The sequence below is a fragment of the Pomacea canaliculata genome, linkage group LG2, assembly GCF_003073045.1.
Source record: "Pomacea canaliculata isolate SZHN2017 linkage group LG2, ASM307304v1, whole genome shotgun sequence".
NCBI classification, from domain to species: Eukaryota; Metazoa; Mollusca; class Gastropoda; order Architaenioglossa; family Ampullariidae; genus Pomacea; species Pomacea canaliculata.
The window spans coordinates 19,629,142-19,644,782 of record NC_037591.1 but is presented as its reverse complement, the minus strand read 5'-3'; the positions used below and the strand labels follow the sequence as shown (position 1 = coordinate 19,644,782).

General features: G+C 44.1%; 1 protein-coding gene across 1 annotated transcript in view; it reads right to left on the bottom strand.

Moving 5' to 3' along the window:
- Positions 1–1,328: 1,328 nt before the first annotated feature.
- Positions 1,329–15,641, bottom strand: part of LOC112556410 (atrial natriuretic peptide receptor 1-like) — a 73,747-nt gene continuing 59,434 nt past the window's right edge. The window contains 11 exon segments of the mRNA XM_025225394.1: positions 1,329–6,836; positions 7,020–7,111; positions 7,767–7,865; positions 8,983–9,157; positions 9,675–9,743; positions 9,929–10,052; positions 10,326–10,475; positions 13,001–13,172; positions 14,410–14,565; positions 14,816–14,981; positions 15,319–15,390. Coding sequence (XP_025081179.1) covers positions 6,774–6,836; positions 7,020–7,111; positions 7,767–7,865; positions 8,983–9,157; positions 9,675–9,743; positions 9,929–10,052; positions 10,326–10,475; positions 13,001–13,172; positions 14,410–14,565; positions 14,816–14,981; positions 15,319–15,390 — 1,338 coding nt within the window. The 3' untranslated portion in view covers positions 1,329–6,773.

Genomic DNA, 15,641 nt, shown 5'->3' with positions numbered 1-15,641 from the left:
CACCTGGCGATACCTGGTATTCTCATGTCATACCTAGTCATGCCTGGGCATGATAGTCATACCTCCCTGTGTGTTCACAGCCACTCGCACTCTGCCGCCAGTGTTTACATCGAGCTCTGGACTGAGTAGCAGCGAGCGCATCAGCAGACAAGATCGTGGACAGCTATACAAGTGTTCGGGTTAGCAGTCAAGACTGTGGACAGGTGTACCTGTGAATACTTTTGTTTCTCATCAAAAGTAGGTCCTCCGAAGTGCACAGGAGGTACACGATGCAGAAGAGAGACAAAATGTTTAGTTAGCGGCCAAATGGTCGAGGTGACAAGGGAGATAGTAACATAGTCATAGGGTCATCAGTTTTCTCCCCTTAACTGTTCGCGCCAGGCCACGTGATCAATTCCTCTGGGTGACGCTACGGCATAGACGTATATAGCCTGACAGCCTTCATGATGACATGTGACATCACGAATTATGCCATGTCAGGTGTGTGCTCTCATTATGTGCGTCACACGGGTTAGATTATAGCGTGACGTGTACTGTTACTGTATGTATCGCCATGCTCATTTATAACACGTGTTCAGTGCACGTCACGACACGAACTCAATAACGCCTTTAACGCCCATTACTAATGTGATCATATTTCTATGCTTTTATTACACATCACAGAAACTTGAGAATAACATGGAAACATGTACTTTGTACACGTGATGTCATGGAGGTGATACGTTATCTGACGAGCTCATTAAATACATGAAGTAGTTTGGTTTTTTTTCATATTCAGGTCTTATGGCAGCGGCCGTTTGGTACAGGTGGGTATCACTGGTTCTCTAGTCTCGAAAAATAATTCATGCATGTATTGGGGAGGGGTAGGGGAGAGGGCGTGTGAATGTGCTTAAAGGGCGACAGCAAGACGAAGGTTTCCTTGAATTATATTTGTTGTTGCTGATGTTATCATTTGTTGTGATGCTGTAGGCAAGTTTTTTTCTTTCAAGAAAATAGGAAATTGAGAATTGCGGTGGAAAGCGGCCATCTTGCTTCCTCGCAGCACGTCCACACCGTAAGTTGTTTTAAGGAAATAAAACATTTGTTTGAAAAAAAACTTACATGTTAAATGCGTACTCCATCCGAACCAAAACAATAACATGACAGGCTAGATGTTACAGCACGCACACGCATGCGCCTCACAGACAGAGCAACAAACCGATTGCTATAACAACAAAGAGTGATGGGGTTCTCTGTCAGAACATGACAAACACCATGCACAGAGCATGACCAACAACATCAACAACAACATACACAGAGCCCATGATACAAGGGAGGCAAAGAATGTCGTGGTTCCAACATGTTTATTGGAAAACAACGAGATTGTGCAGGACAAACATACTGGTGATATGATCGTGGAATAACTTTCATGGATACGACAAAGGTTAGACTATAACAGTCAGGTCGTTGCTGATCGTCTGAACCTAGTGACCTACACAGTGTAGACAGTACATCAACATCGCCACCAGGTGCTGTCTTGGTCCACATCTCTCACCAAACCATCGCACACTATCTCTACATGAACACTGTTGTCCTCGAGATAGAAAATCATATAAAGATGTCAATATCAAATAAACAGTATCTCCAGGGTTGTAAACATGGAATTGAGCTGGTCAAGATGTTTGTTTGTGTACTTACAGCAAAAGTGAGTAGGTGTGGAGTTAGCTATGTGCCGGCTAAGTGTGTGTGTGTGAACACAAATGAACGGTGCCAGCCTCTGTGTGAGTGGAAGGAAAGATGTGAGACTGAGACGAACAGTAGAAACACACAGCCAGCAAGTACAGCGACGACACACACTACAACTACAACGTGTGGGTCTGTGTCCTCGCAGTGATACACAAGGAGAGAAGTTGTACAACTGACATCTGTCTAGACCAGGTTGTCTATGTGATAAACAAACAACAAACTGTATAAACACAAACCAAAATAGTCCCGTTGCTACCTTATTGTAGTGTTGCCGCAACTTTCATGTACTGGAGAGCGGTCTAATAGCGAGTAAGTTTAAAGGACTGCCCTATACTGCCATATGGTCCTATACTGCCTATGATGTCACATACTACCCTATGCTGTCGTATACTGCCCTATGCTATCCTAAACTGGCCTTATGCTGTCCTATACTGCCCTATGCTATTATATATTGTTCTATACTGCCCTATGCTGTCATATACTGCTCTATGCTGCTATATAACGCTAAGAAGTCTTACACACGTTTGACTTTCAACTTTGCCGTTAATACTCAAATATTTACAAGACTTGCTTAGTGGATTTCTTACAGTCTTACTTTATTATCTAAAGGTTTGAAACAATTTTACAAATCTTAAACAGAACAACAAATGACATACAGTGCCCATATGCGTGTTACAGTTAGTGACACGATGTCATGTCCACGAGGTCAAGAGAGGTCTAACCTCTTTATCCTCTAATATGTAATCTTCCATGTCCACACATTAACATCCGGGTCTCCACCCTGTCTACTGACTCTCCAGCAGAAGTTCTAGACCCACGACCCGAGCTCAGAGATAACTCAAACGACATTTTAGGAAGGTGGATCTTGCACGAGCTTAATAAAGTGGTTGTCACAATGACCTATGACCTGCACTTGTCACTGTCACACAAGGCTGGCATAGGTGTAAACACATGAGATGCGAATGGCATCACCGACACACAGCATGAATACTCTGTATTACAAGTCAGTACACAGTACGAGCTAGAGACACATGGCATCACCGACACACGGCATGAATACTCTGTATCACAAGTCAGTACACAGTACAAGTCAGACTAAGATTTGCAAGTGTCTATATGTATGTATGACATAGTTCAGTTACACATATTTGCAACTATGACACACTGTATATGTAAAAGCTGAAGGAGGTTAAAGTGTCCAATTGTACCTAGCAAAAAGAGAAAGGTTGTTCTAAGACATACCACAACAATACAAGATAAAAACGTGTTATTATCATAAACTCGACAAAGTCTAAAACTCAAATCACAATTGATCAAAGTTGTTTTTTTCAGTTACATGGTGAGAATGTAAACACGTGCAGCTCCAGCCACAGGATGCCACATGCTCTCGTCTGACAACAATAGAGACGAGTGTCTGTCTACCTCACCGACCAAAGGTTTGTGCTGATGGTCCTCACACACAACACAATATATGAGAGTAAATATCGGGGAAAGGGGAGGTCACATGCCTCAGGTATGTCTAGAGGTAACATGTCCTGTCTTCTTGCCCAGACTTCCTCTGTCGGAGGAAAGCTCGCAGCTATTATGATCCAGTCCACAGGTCAGTAACAAGAAAATGTTATGACCAAATGCCGCAGACAGACATACATCGACTCCAATAAAAGATAAATGGCAGCACGTGCAGGCTGAAATGTTTGAGGACAGATGCCACATCCTGTCTGTCCACAAGTTGTAGCCTCGCTGTCACATCACAGGACTGTGGTGAAAGTTCAGAGGTCAGCCTGGGTATTACTTCCTCATTCCCGGCATCCATTGTTTTTTTAGCAATCTTCACATCCTGCCTTCCACGTTGTAGATAACTAGTATCTACACACCATCTGCCTGCTCCCTCTCTCACATTGCAACTTGTTGTGTGCACGTGACATTGCAAGTCTCGCCTCCCACATTTATTTTCATGTTTTATTTTCCGTATCGACGACAAAGGTCTTTGCGTGTGGCACTGCATGGTCTTTTCTCCAAAAAGACCAGAAACTACATATCACAGTCGTTGTTATCTTGCACTTTTCTGAAATACTGTACTGATCCAGATATGTGAGCTTTCTTGGGAAATAACTACATCTGTTCCTATCTTCACACCTTTCTTCCATGACAAGTCAACCAAGTGTGACATCAGTGGTGATCCCTGCAGTAGACAGTTTACTTTTCATTGACATTCAACTCCTTTCCTCTAGTAAAAAAAAGCATAAAACCGTCATAAAACTGTCTCACCATTGAAATGGCGACTGGAACTCAGGGTGCACCTACTCAACACAGATGTGCTTTGTAATACACGCACCAAAAAGCGGCATCTACAATACACATACAGCAACATATCCAGCTGAACACTTATGTACAAAGTTGTTTTTATTTACACGATTATCACTCATCTTATCACAGCTGTCACAGGGCTTAAGGACTAAGAAATCGTGTGCTACAAAGCATTTCACAGTCACAGACAAGTGATTATTAACTTCATTATTCTTCACGGTGAAAACAATTGTAATCATATGATACATCCATGACAACAACAATTTTAATCAAGTTCTACAGTCACAATAACACCAGTGACCTGTTGATACAAACAACTCAGTTGTCAGGAGAATAAAACTCTAGTTCTGTCACCATGGAAAACAGTAACAAATATTTGCAGACACTTTTAGAAGCACAGGGTGAGCGAGCGGCGGTGCGAAAAAAAGAGTGTATACATAATTCATGTGAAAGTGTGACAGTACACAGTTCATGTGAAAGTGTGACAGTGGAAGTTCATGTGAAAGTTCACGTGAAAGTGTGACAGCGCACAGTTCATGTGAAAGTTCATGTGAAAATGTGACAGTGCACAGCTCAAAACCTCCCGATGTCCAGCAGAGAAAGATACAGAAAGATGTAGAAACACATAAAACATATCAAAAACACACAGGTATACGGAAACTACACACATTTTATCCTCGGTAAATATCGGATTGAAGAAAATTTAGTCAGTCCAGAATGCGTGCCTACCATGATTACCACCAGGACAAGTACAGCAAGACAATCCTTCAATTCACAACACCGTCTACACCGTTAATAATGTCAGGACAAACGCACAACACAAGAAACCACTCAATGCCAAACTGGCCTCATGCCAGTAAATATTTCAGGTATATGTATGTGTGTTTACCAATATTAATATCAACAGAAGAGCCATCACTGTGTGTTGTGCTCTGTGTAGGAGGAGGAGCTATTTATGTCGAGCCTGCTGCTGTGGATGTTGTGCTTGGGGAGGAGACAACACGAATCCAATATGGTGGCCATGACAGCTTCATCAAAAGTGTCAGCATCCGTAAAACAAACAAACAAACAAAAGCTGGATGTGTTTTAAGAGATCTGAAGCAACTGCAGTCTGGCGGCCCCAGCATGTCGAGTAGAGGTTAATTCTCACCTGTTGAAGTGCATGCCGGGACTGTGTAGCGGACCTGATGTCCTCCTATCACATTCTCTCACAGACCTTCCCAGAGAGCCTTGCAGCTGTAAATATCTTGGATAACAAGATATATTGTCTATATTTTAGAGAACCATTGACAGTTTATCCTGTTTTCAGACCAACAGGGACGGATGCCGTTTCTCTGGCTATTTATTTGTGCTTGTTATCTATCTTTGTGTTCATGCTGCTAGTCATGAGTGTCACAGTTGTGGCCACAGAGATCAATCAACACGATACCATGGAAACTGAAATAAAAGTAATGGGTGTTAGTGATACAGCTGCTATTAAAAGTTACAGTCACCGCATTAATGTAGTTTAAAGGTTTGTGTCTGGTGATCAACATCAGCAGCAAGTCCAGAGCTGGACGTTTCGCTCCACTGGACGCTGAGTGAACAGTCCGTCACGCACGCGCTGTTAGGTCGGTTATGTCTGTTCACATAAGTCTACTTTACTTGTTTGACGACAGAAATGGTATTAAATGACAACGGCTAAACCTGCAGCATTGTTATTGTGCACAAGTCTGGTCCGATCCTACACTTCAGCCCTCATCCATCATTTCATGCTATCCTCTCACGCAGACACTACTAAGTACATGATACTGAAGGACTGGTCTTTATGTTTATGTTGTGTAATACTGGTCTGTATTACTGGCGGGTGGCTATGATTTATGCAGTAAAATAAACGGCCGGGAACCACGATGTCAACACTAAGTGAATGGTTCAGAATCTGGACAAAGTTCCTTCGTTCGCTGGTAAATACTTACAAACAGTAATACACACATATGCATACCATGACTACAAATACAAGAACATCTACCAATAACTTACTAGTTACAACAGTAACAAATTTATATTAGTCTGTAGTTGGTGCATGAAAACCTTCCACTGATATTTACTATGCACTATTTCTACGTGTGAAAATTTGAAAAGAATTGTTCAACAGAGTCATGGTGTCAAATTACATTTCTCGGCCAAGAGAGTGATGAAACTGAAACTGGTCGACTCGGGTTGAGGTGAGAAATATCTTTGTGGCAAGACTGGGAGTCGATCCAACACCTTCGCCAGCGGCAGACAACTCTTTCACACCTTCAGCCACACGGACCAGTTATTCGCCTTCTGTCTTCTCGCAAGACAAACAACACAAAAAACTCACTGAACTGTACACACAGGTCTCACATCGGCCACTGACAGTGTAGACTGGACACTGATCATCTACATCAACCACTGAAATACACTTTCTAGGCAGCAGTGTGCGTGTTCTCTCACAAACACACACGCGCACACACACGCGCACGCGACCCCAGGGAAAACTTGGAATAACGAACTGCTAGGGGAGGGAAAGAATAGTAGAGTGCAGACAGGTTCCCGTGTTGGCCGCAGTCCTCCACGACTGGTCTGCAGTTGTCAGCACCGACTGTCAGCAGGTGAGGCGGCCCGGGGGGTAGGGGGGTTCCTGCCCTCGTGCAATCTACAGACGCCGGAGGTGCGCAGTGCGGAGAGAGGGGAAAGGGTCAACGAGGCAAGGAACTGACGTCACTGGGGTCAGTCTGCTACCTGACTGACAGTCCTCCCTTCTCGCCCAGCAGCCAGAAGGTGGTGATGACACCTTTGCCCTGTAACACACATGCTGCACGGTCAAGCTATAGGTCAATAGGTTAATTAATACATCATCACTCTTGTTTCATCCTTATGGCAAAACATCAGTCTTCTTGGTCACTATAGTAGCAAATCGTCAAAAGCAATACACTCGGCCTCATGTAAACACGACACTTATGTAAACAAACAAAAGACAGCACCTTCATTTCTACATCTCCTCTTAGTTCGGTTTCGAAGTTTCCGAACACGTCCAGAACTTCCTTTGTCTGGGGACTGACGTGAATCTTCAGAGCTGAAACAAGAAGTGACAGGTGTGACATGACATAACATAACATAACATGACATAACATGACATGACATGACATAACATGACAGACACAAGAGCTGACTCTTCACCACTAGACACTCTAAAACCTGCAATTACCAACACGAACATCTCAAACTTGTAGTTTGACAAAGACACAAACTAACGACCATCTGCTGGACAAACAGTCTGAACATATAATTCCCACTGACTGCTAAACAAAGTAGAAGAGTAGAAGGTATAAAAAGACTAGAAAAGAGTCACTGAGTATCAGCTTCTCCATCAACCTCATGCATACAAAAGTAAACGTGCAGACAGAATGTTATAGAAGGGATGTCATATTCTCTTGTTCTTCAATTAATGACAAGAAAACACAAGTGTGTGTGTCTGCTACTTTGTTTCTCTCCAGGGCATGATATAAAAAATCAAGAAGAAACAAAATAAAAAGGCATCGGAAAAGCCAACTAAAATTTTCTGTTCCATTATTTCAAACCTTTTGAGGTTGGATCGGCTAGAGAGTGTCATGAGAATGGAAGCCAAAAAAGCGGAAATAACATATTGGAAGACGAGTGGAGTGAGTGACGACAGGAGAGTGGGAGAGGGGAGGATGGAGGGCTGTAGAGAGAGTGCTTCAGATGCTCACGTAGGCCGTTGGACTCCATTCGCGAGGACGTGTTGACGGTGTCGCCGAACAAGCAATAGCGAGGCATCTTGAGGCCAACGACTCCAGCACACACAGGACCTGCCACAACAACGACTGACTGACTGATTGTCTGACTGATTGTCTGATTGATTGTCTGATTGACTGGCATACCAAGTAACGACATTCTTATCTACCTATGTGAAACACATTTCTGCAATAAGAGCATGAAGGATACAACACATCAAACATCTGGGCTCATATCAAGGATTTGCGATGTATCTTGACAATCTTTCTCAAGACTTGCCGCTTCTAATCGGAAAAAAATCATTTAATATAGCCTGAGCTTTGTACAGATCAATAGTATGTAAGTATTTAGCAGTTACTCTTCTTTGAAGCGTATCAATCACTGGAAACTTTCTGTTTGAGATTGAAGTCGGCTCTCGATGGAGACGCTCTACACACCGGCAGACATACACAAAGGACTTACTTGACTTGATGATGTCATCACAAGACCGTTAAGACTGTGCTCACCTTTTAAATTATCATCGTGTTATGCTATACACAGGTCTAAGACAACATTTTTGGTACAACGCACATATAGTAAGATGCAGGTAGAGAAGGCAGGTGGAAACAGTGACTGGCAGAGAGAGAGAGAAAAAGAAAGACTAAGGATAGGGGATGGCAGAGACACCGGGCATTTTCCGCCAATTTTCTTGAGCTACCCTGCATTACCGCAGCATCGAACTCAACCCTTCCTTATCCCTTCTCACATAAAGGCCAATTGTCTGAAAGATCCGGACGTGTCTAGGAACATGCGGGGATTGCGAGCATGAACGTGACCCAGTCCATCATTATCTACAATCCTGTCTTGCAGCCGAGCTTTCAGCAACAAAAGCACTCTAAAAACAAAGCAAAAACCTCCCCGACACATCGCAGGAAGCAGCAGATTATGTGGAGATATTTCAGCTCTGGAAGAAGCAGGGAGGGACAAGAACGGGTTTCAAGAGATAAAAAAAAAAAAAAAATCTTGGCCGTCGTGACTTTGGAGGATATCACCGATAAAAGACAAAGTTCCGGAATGCTTTGTCAAGCCAAAGAAGGAAACAGAGAAAAGACTGCGGATTAAGAGACACGAAAGGATAAGAAAAAAGCTTTGATTGATGAGAGGCGACACGAGTACAGGTAAGCCAGAGAGAAGGGGAGACCGGGTACTCACCTGTGTGGATGCCGATCCTAAGGCGAAGCTGGTCTGCAGGCCTGTGGCGAATTTTGAACGACTTGACGGCGTTGAGCAGCGACAGCGACGTCCGGGCAATCTCGCGGGCATGCAGGTTGCCGTTACGTATAGGCAGGCCCGACACCACCATGTACGCGTCACCTATCGTCTCAACCTGCAACACCACCGCAGGCCGCGTCAACCGTCGTCCATGGCGACTGCACTTGACTACAGTTCTGTCGAGCTTTTGATGACCTCACGTGACTTCCGGGGACTAACATGTGATCTAGCTCTGGGGTAGTATCCATGTCACTTCTATAACTTTCGGTACCATGACACCCACATGACACATAGGGTGAGAGGTCATCAGGCAAGCAATCCTGTTTGTTTGTTTGTTTGTTTTTTTAACTGACGTCATTCACAGTAGAGTTCCACGAAGCATTAATAACGGACAATCAAACGGTTATGAGCAGCGAAATTCATAACTAAAGTTTTTATATAGCTATTGTACATATATTTATAAATATAAAATGCTATTTTACAACAGACAGCTTTACAAACGATCACCAGCAATATTTTGTGTAAAGACCTATCTTATAGTTGAGATACTTTCATAACTTGACAATAACAACATTTCTGAATGTTTTTCTTCGCCTAGCGTCGCATTTAAAACTTCTCCCAGGATTAAATACCTTATAAACATCATAGTTTTCGAGGATAGAGTCGAAGGTTGTGTACAGATCATTTAGCAGATCAACCACCTGTAAAAAAAGAAATGAAGAAGAAAATTAAAAAGAAAATATGGCCGACAATCATCCAAACCATAGTCATCTCTATCATTAACATTCCAGAGACCCTCCCAGTGATTAGCAGCAGTCTGTGTCCGGTAGCTTAGCTACTGTGTATTAACTGTTTGCTGTATTGCTTGTTTGCATACAAAATATACCTGCATAGGTGTGCTTTCTGCAGACAAGGCGGTGAAGCCGCAGATGTCGCTGAAGTAGATGGTGACGCTCTCGAAGGTCTCGGCTTTGACCACCTCGCCTCTGATCAGCTGTCCTGCCACTTGCCTGCAAAACAGTGATGACCCGAGTGTCATATACAATGCCAGTTATGTCATATTTTAACCATCGTAGAAGTTTCATTAACGATAACTGGCAATGGTTTACGTGTTCAATGTTTTAATGACTTGCATCATTGCGGTCTTGACGAGTCTTCGTCACACTTACATGTTGGTGTATCAACTCTATATCAGTTTCGAGGAACACGCCATCTAGTGACAAAAGCAACAGATGGACAAAGTGGGGGATGCTAATAGTCCAAGCAGGGAGGGATGCTCGTACTTAGGTAACATGGAGTACAGCAGGTCCTCTGCCCGCCGTTTCTGCTCCAGGTAGTCCGAGGTTCGCTCCTCCACCAGCGCCTCCAGGTTGTTGGCGTACTGCTCCATTCGCGACAGCAGGTTGTCCAGGATGTCACCCTTGTCGCCGTCCCTGTGACACAAAAACAGCCGAGTGCTGATACTGCAATGTACAGTCTTCACCATTCTAGAGAATACAAGCAACATGTATAGTACTGCAGACACCTTACAGTACAGTCTATGTACAGTTCGTCCAGTGCTGAGGTGATAGTTCGTGTCCACCGTAGTTTGTCTCGTTCATACGGCTTGTTGCTTCTGAGCCCCATGGGTAGACATTAGTGACTAGTCTTAAAGCAGATGTTGAAAATGGGAATGGGGATTCATATGGAAATAATTGCCTCGGTTTTCTTCAGTTCCGGATTTCACCGATTGTTTTTGGACTGATTATCGACGAAAACCGGGATTTTACTGTATTTGTATTGACTTCATTGTGGTATTTCGTTATTATGATTAAAGTGAAATTGATGCATTAAAATTACATTAAAGATTTATGTATTAAGACTACATCATATGCTAGGTACCCTAGCTTTGTTTACAATAGGTTTGATTTCTGATTTTGAACAAGGACAACGCAATCACATGAAACACGAAACGCTCGTTTTGAACACATGCCAAAGTATTACACACAGACACACACACAGACACAGAGATAGACACAGAGAGAGAGACACACACAGACACACACACACACACACAGACACACACATCAGCAGCTTCATGGTGTTGACATGTATGCAGACAGCAGCTCTAACACCTGCTATGCCGAGTGTCACACCCGACTTCATGCTGACCTGCCGGGTGGGTACCTCGCTAAAACCTGAGTGCAGCCTGACAGGCGGCACGGTGAGCGATGTAGTCGTCTGAAGGTATCGTGCAGCCTTCACTAATGATCTGGGCTCAGTGCAGAGAGAAAAAAAGTGAATGCAGTTCGATCCCTCATTCCTTTTTTCCCCATTGAGGCCACGAATCGTTTCCAGTCTTTATCGTCGCCCCCACCCCCAAATGGTCTTACGATGACTTGGGAAGTGAGAAAATGCACAGGGCGGGCGAACACCTCAGCACTTTCCGCCATTTCACTTTGGGGAATAACTGTGGCTCCCTCCCATGCCGGCCCCACGGGAAGGGGGCGAAGTGGGTCTGGGTGCCACACGTGCCGTGGTGTAAGAACCTGGTGTAGTCGTCCAACGACCACAGCATCAAACTGCCCCGTGGTCTCACTTCAACACGCTTCCGCCTCCATCGCTTCTCGCTCTCTCCCAGTCTAAAATGTCCCAGAACACACATTTTTCTGATGGTATGATTTATACTCGAACAGCAAAACTCTTTCACACTAAACACAGGGAGCAACACCGCCTCCCACTACAACCTCGTGTGAACTATTCCCTCCACTCGCAACGTGCTACTGGAACCACGAGCTACCCGCCACCCGTCAGGTGCCATGGAGAGACTTGACACTAGGTGACAGAGGTCAGAGGACGAGTAGTGATGTTTACACTCAGCCTACGTCAACAGGTAAACAAGCTGTCAACAACAGCTCTATCAGGACAAAACATTATTTGCAACTGAATCTAACGAAAGTCGTTAAGAGCGGTCCTGAAATCTTTGTTAACATTTTAGAAATGTCAGAAAGGAATAGGAAATGAGAAGTAGAGTTGTTTTTCGTTTTTGTTTTTGTTTTTTTGAAATGCCCTGACATTCGCTCGTCACCTCTCAATGTAAAAAAAAAAAAAAACTAGTCGAAAGTTGGCGATAGCAGCGGTCCTCAAAAGCTGATAACACTTGTTTTTTAACGAGGTGGCGAACTTCAAAAGTTGATAACACTTGTCTTCCCACTAACAGACAGACTTCAAAGGAAACACAAGCCGCCCCGTGAATTGCGATCATTTAGAGTTATCTCCGACATGAACTGTCAGCGCCCCCACAGTCCGGCTGTTGGACCAGCAGGCAGCGCGCCCTCCGCCTGGGGAGGTCTGTGTGTGCGAAGGTCTTTAGAAAAGAAATGAATTTCCGGCCCATAATTTCCGGTGTAATCGAGTTCATCCGCTTCTCTCACCTCCCTTCCAGGTCACAGCAAATTTGCGGTAGAGCTGGATGTAAGGGTTTACAGTCAGGTGACATTACAACAACAATCATGAAAAATGTAAACGTTGTACCTTAGTCGTGAGACCTTAAGAAATGAAATAAATAAAAGACCTGGTTGTGAAATATTTCAGTTAACGACATTCTGATTATGTTTAATTATTCTTTATAGTCATCCCTCATGTCTCCCTCTTCTTTACTTTTAACGTTTTTCACTGTCATCACTTATTCTTCCTTGTTACTCCTGATGTCTAACCTTTTCATTCTCAGGTCTCATGACTATATTTTCCTTACCCTCAGGTCTCATGCTCAGGTCTAGTGTTATTCCTTTAGTTAGTCTAACTGTATTCTAAACTGTTTTCACTTCTACACTGCCACCCTGTTCAACAATGAAGTGACTGTTTTATGCTGCTCCTGACTTCAGCTTAATCCCAGAGTCACAGAATTAACTGTTCTCGTAAGTCAGTTTCCCATGATGGACAGCTAGTTCAGGAGTTTGATGAGGCTCCATGAACATACTTGTTGAGGCGTTTGATGAGTGTCCGCAGCGCCTGGAAGTCGGGTCTCTCCGCGGGGTCCTCCGCCCAGCAGCGGCGGATAACTCCGGCCAGCTCGTCACACGGACAGTCGTAGTTCTCCAGGGTGGGCCGGAAGTAAGGTTTGACTCCGTCACGCACCTTGTCACAGATCTCTGAAACAGTGGTCACAGTCATCATAGACATCAGGGCAGGCCAACACCAACACCAACACATCCCACCCCTTCAAACTAGAAGAAACTAAGGGGACACAAGCACAGCCACACATGGACTTTTCAAGGTTTAGTAAAGAGGAGCATCACCAGAAGAACATCAGACACAGACCAGCCATAACATACACCATATGTCCAGAGTATGTTTGCTTTAGTTGTGAGATAAGATTTAGCAGCAAAGAAGTGATGGGGTTCCAAAATAGCTCGTGTGTTCAGATGCCGCAGTAGATAATTAGATACTAAAGTCCATGCTGATGTCACGTGTTCATCCGTGTTGTTCACATGAACACATTTAAGAATTCACTCTGGTGTAAACATTTTTGCTACACATTTTTCTGCACAAATTAATTATATCATCTCTATTACAAGACCTGCCTCCTCTAGACAATACACCTACCCATCCCTTTCCTGCATTTCCCCAATATTTTACACACAATTCACACGTTCTTATCCACCAGAGTGTGAAATCGTCAACAGGAGAAAAAAAACTTTCTCAACAAAGCAACAAGCTCAGAAAAACTCATCACCATCTCTGGACATCACCATGACGACCACATTTTAGCTCATAATACGATTTCAAACAGCACGTCGAGGGAACATAAAAAAAGTTTCATAAACCGTAACTTTGAATGGATTTGCAGGCAAACACAACCTTACTGCCAGCTTTCTGATGAGGGAAGATGAAACAGAGGGTAAAACAGAGCATGTCATCAGCAATGGTGAGTGTAGACAAAATTATTCAAGCTTCGACATTTTTAATGTCACCAGCACACATCCCTTTGATAAGAAAGGAGTATCGAGCGTACAGGGAGGGAAACAATGGATCCAGCTGGAGCTTGTTACTGACCTCCGTGCTCGGGGGGAGTATATACGTCAGTTCCAGAAGGTGGTTTTTATGTGTAGTCATGCGTGCATACATGGCTGCAAGAAAGAGTAGGTGTGTGCGCGCGACCGTGTCTAACCCTGAGTGAGCGGAGAAAAACTATGGGATTAAAGTGGTCTCCCTTGCCAGCCCCCACTTTCCGTTGAGATGGAGCCGCTAGATAATCGGTGCATGGGATCAAACGCACGTCTGCCCTCCTCCTCCTCCTGCTACCCGGCATCACTGGCGCCCTGGCGCTGTCTTCCTCTCATCTCTCTACTAGATAATGTCACGTGGTCGATTGCCCCGCCTTCCTACCTTTGGGCGCCACGTCCAAGTTGTGCAAGTAGAAGACGCCATGTCGGTAGACGATCTCCTGGCAGATGATGGCGAAGCTGTACACGTCACCTTTGCTGGTGCCATCTGGAGGGCGGTTCTGCAGGCGAAGTAGTTCTGGTGCAGTCCATAAGAGATCTGAACAGACAGGAACAGTACATGTGTGAACAGACAGGAGCAGTACAGTGTCACACGTGTGAACAGACAGGAGCAGGACAGTGTCACACGTGTGAACAGACAGGAGCAGCACAAGAATAACGGATGTGAGCAATTTCTGTGCAGACGCTGCAAGCAGATGCGCAGGAAAGACTAGACTCAAGACTATTTACTCACTTTGTCAGTGGGCGGACTATTTACGGGAGTAATGAACCTGAGAAGCAGCACTCACTGCGATAGTGCGCGTAGGAGTCGTCTTCAATTTCCTCTTCCTTCTCCCGGAAGTAGTGCAAGCCGAAGTCGGTGATCTTGACCACGAATCGACTGTCCACCACACAGTTAGTGGACTTCAGGTTACCATGGCAACGAATTTCTGTGCTGTGAAGATAGGCCATTCCCTGTTGACGGTTGAAAAAAAACTTTTGTGTGACATGTTAACTTCTATAAATCTAATCAATTTTTTTTACATTTTTTGTTGCCAGTGTCATTGCCGTGCCTTTGTTAATTAAATGTCACTGCTGTGCCATTTCTAATTAGATGTAGAGGAAATTCTCTTGATGTTGTAATGTGACGACGAGGCCATTACACGAAGAGCACAGAGAGATGTTGTTAATATGATAACGAAGCTATGAACACTGGGCACACAGTGGTGTCTGAACTCACACCCCAACATTAACGTGTGCAGGATGCAATGCTGCAACTCACGCAACGACAGTCATGATATCCTGTACTCACCCTGACGATGTCCTGCATAATGGAGTAGCGGAACATCCAGTCCAGCTTTATCTGCTCGTTCTCTAGCACGTCCTGACAACAGACAAATGAGCCGAACACCTCACCTGGCTGGTCAACAGGTATGACGCACGTCAACGTGTGAAAGTTATTGATGTCACTACTGTGTACAACATGTGAAAGTATTTAATGTCCCTGGTAACTAAGACAACAATGTCACCTAAATAAAAATACCTGTGACTTCATCATCGCTATACATAACAGTAGGACTGAGCGACGTGACAAAATAATTTGTAGGAAAGAAAAAGTGAAATAAAATTATAAGA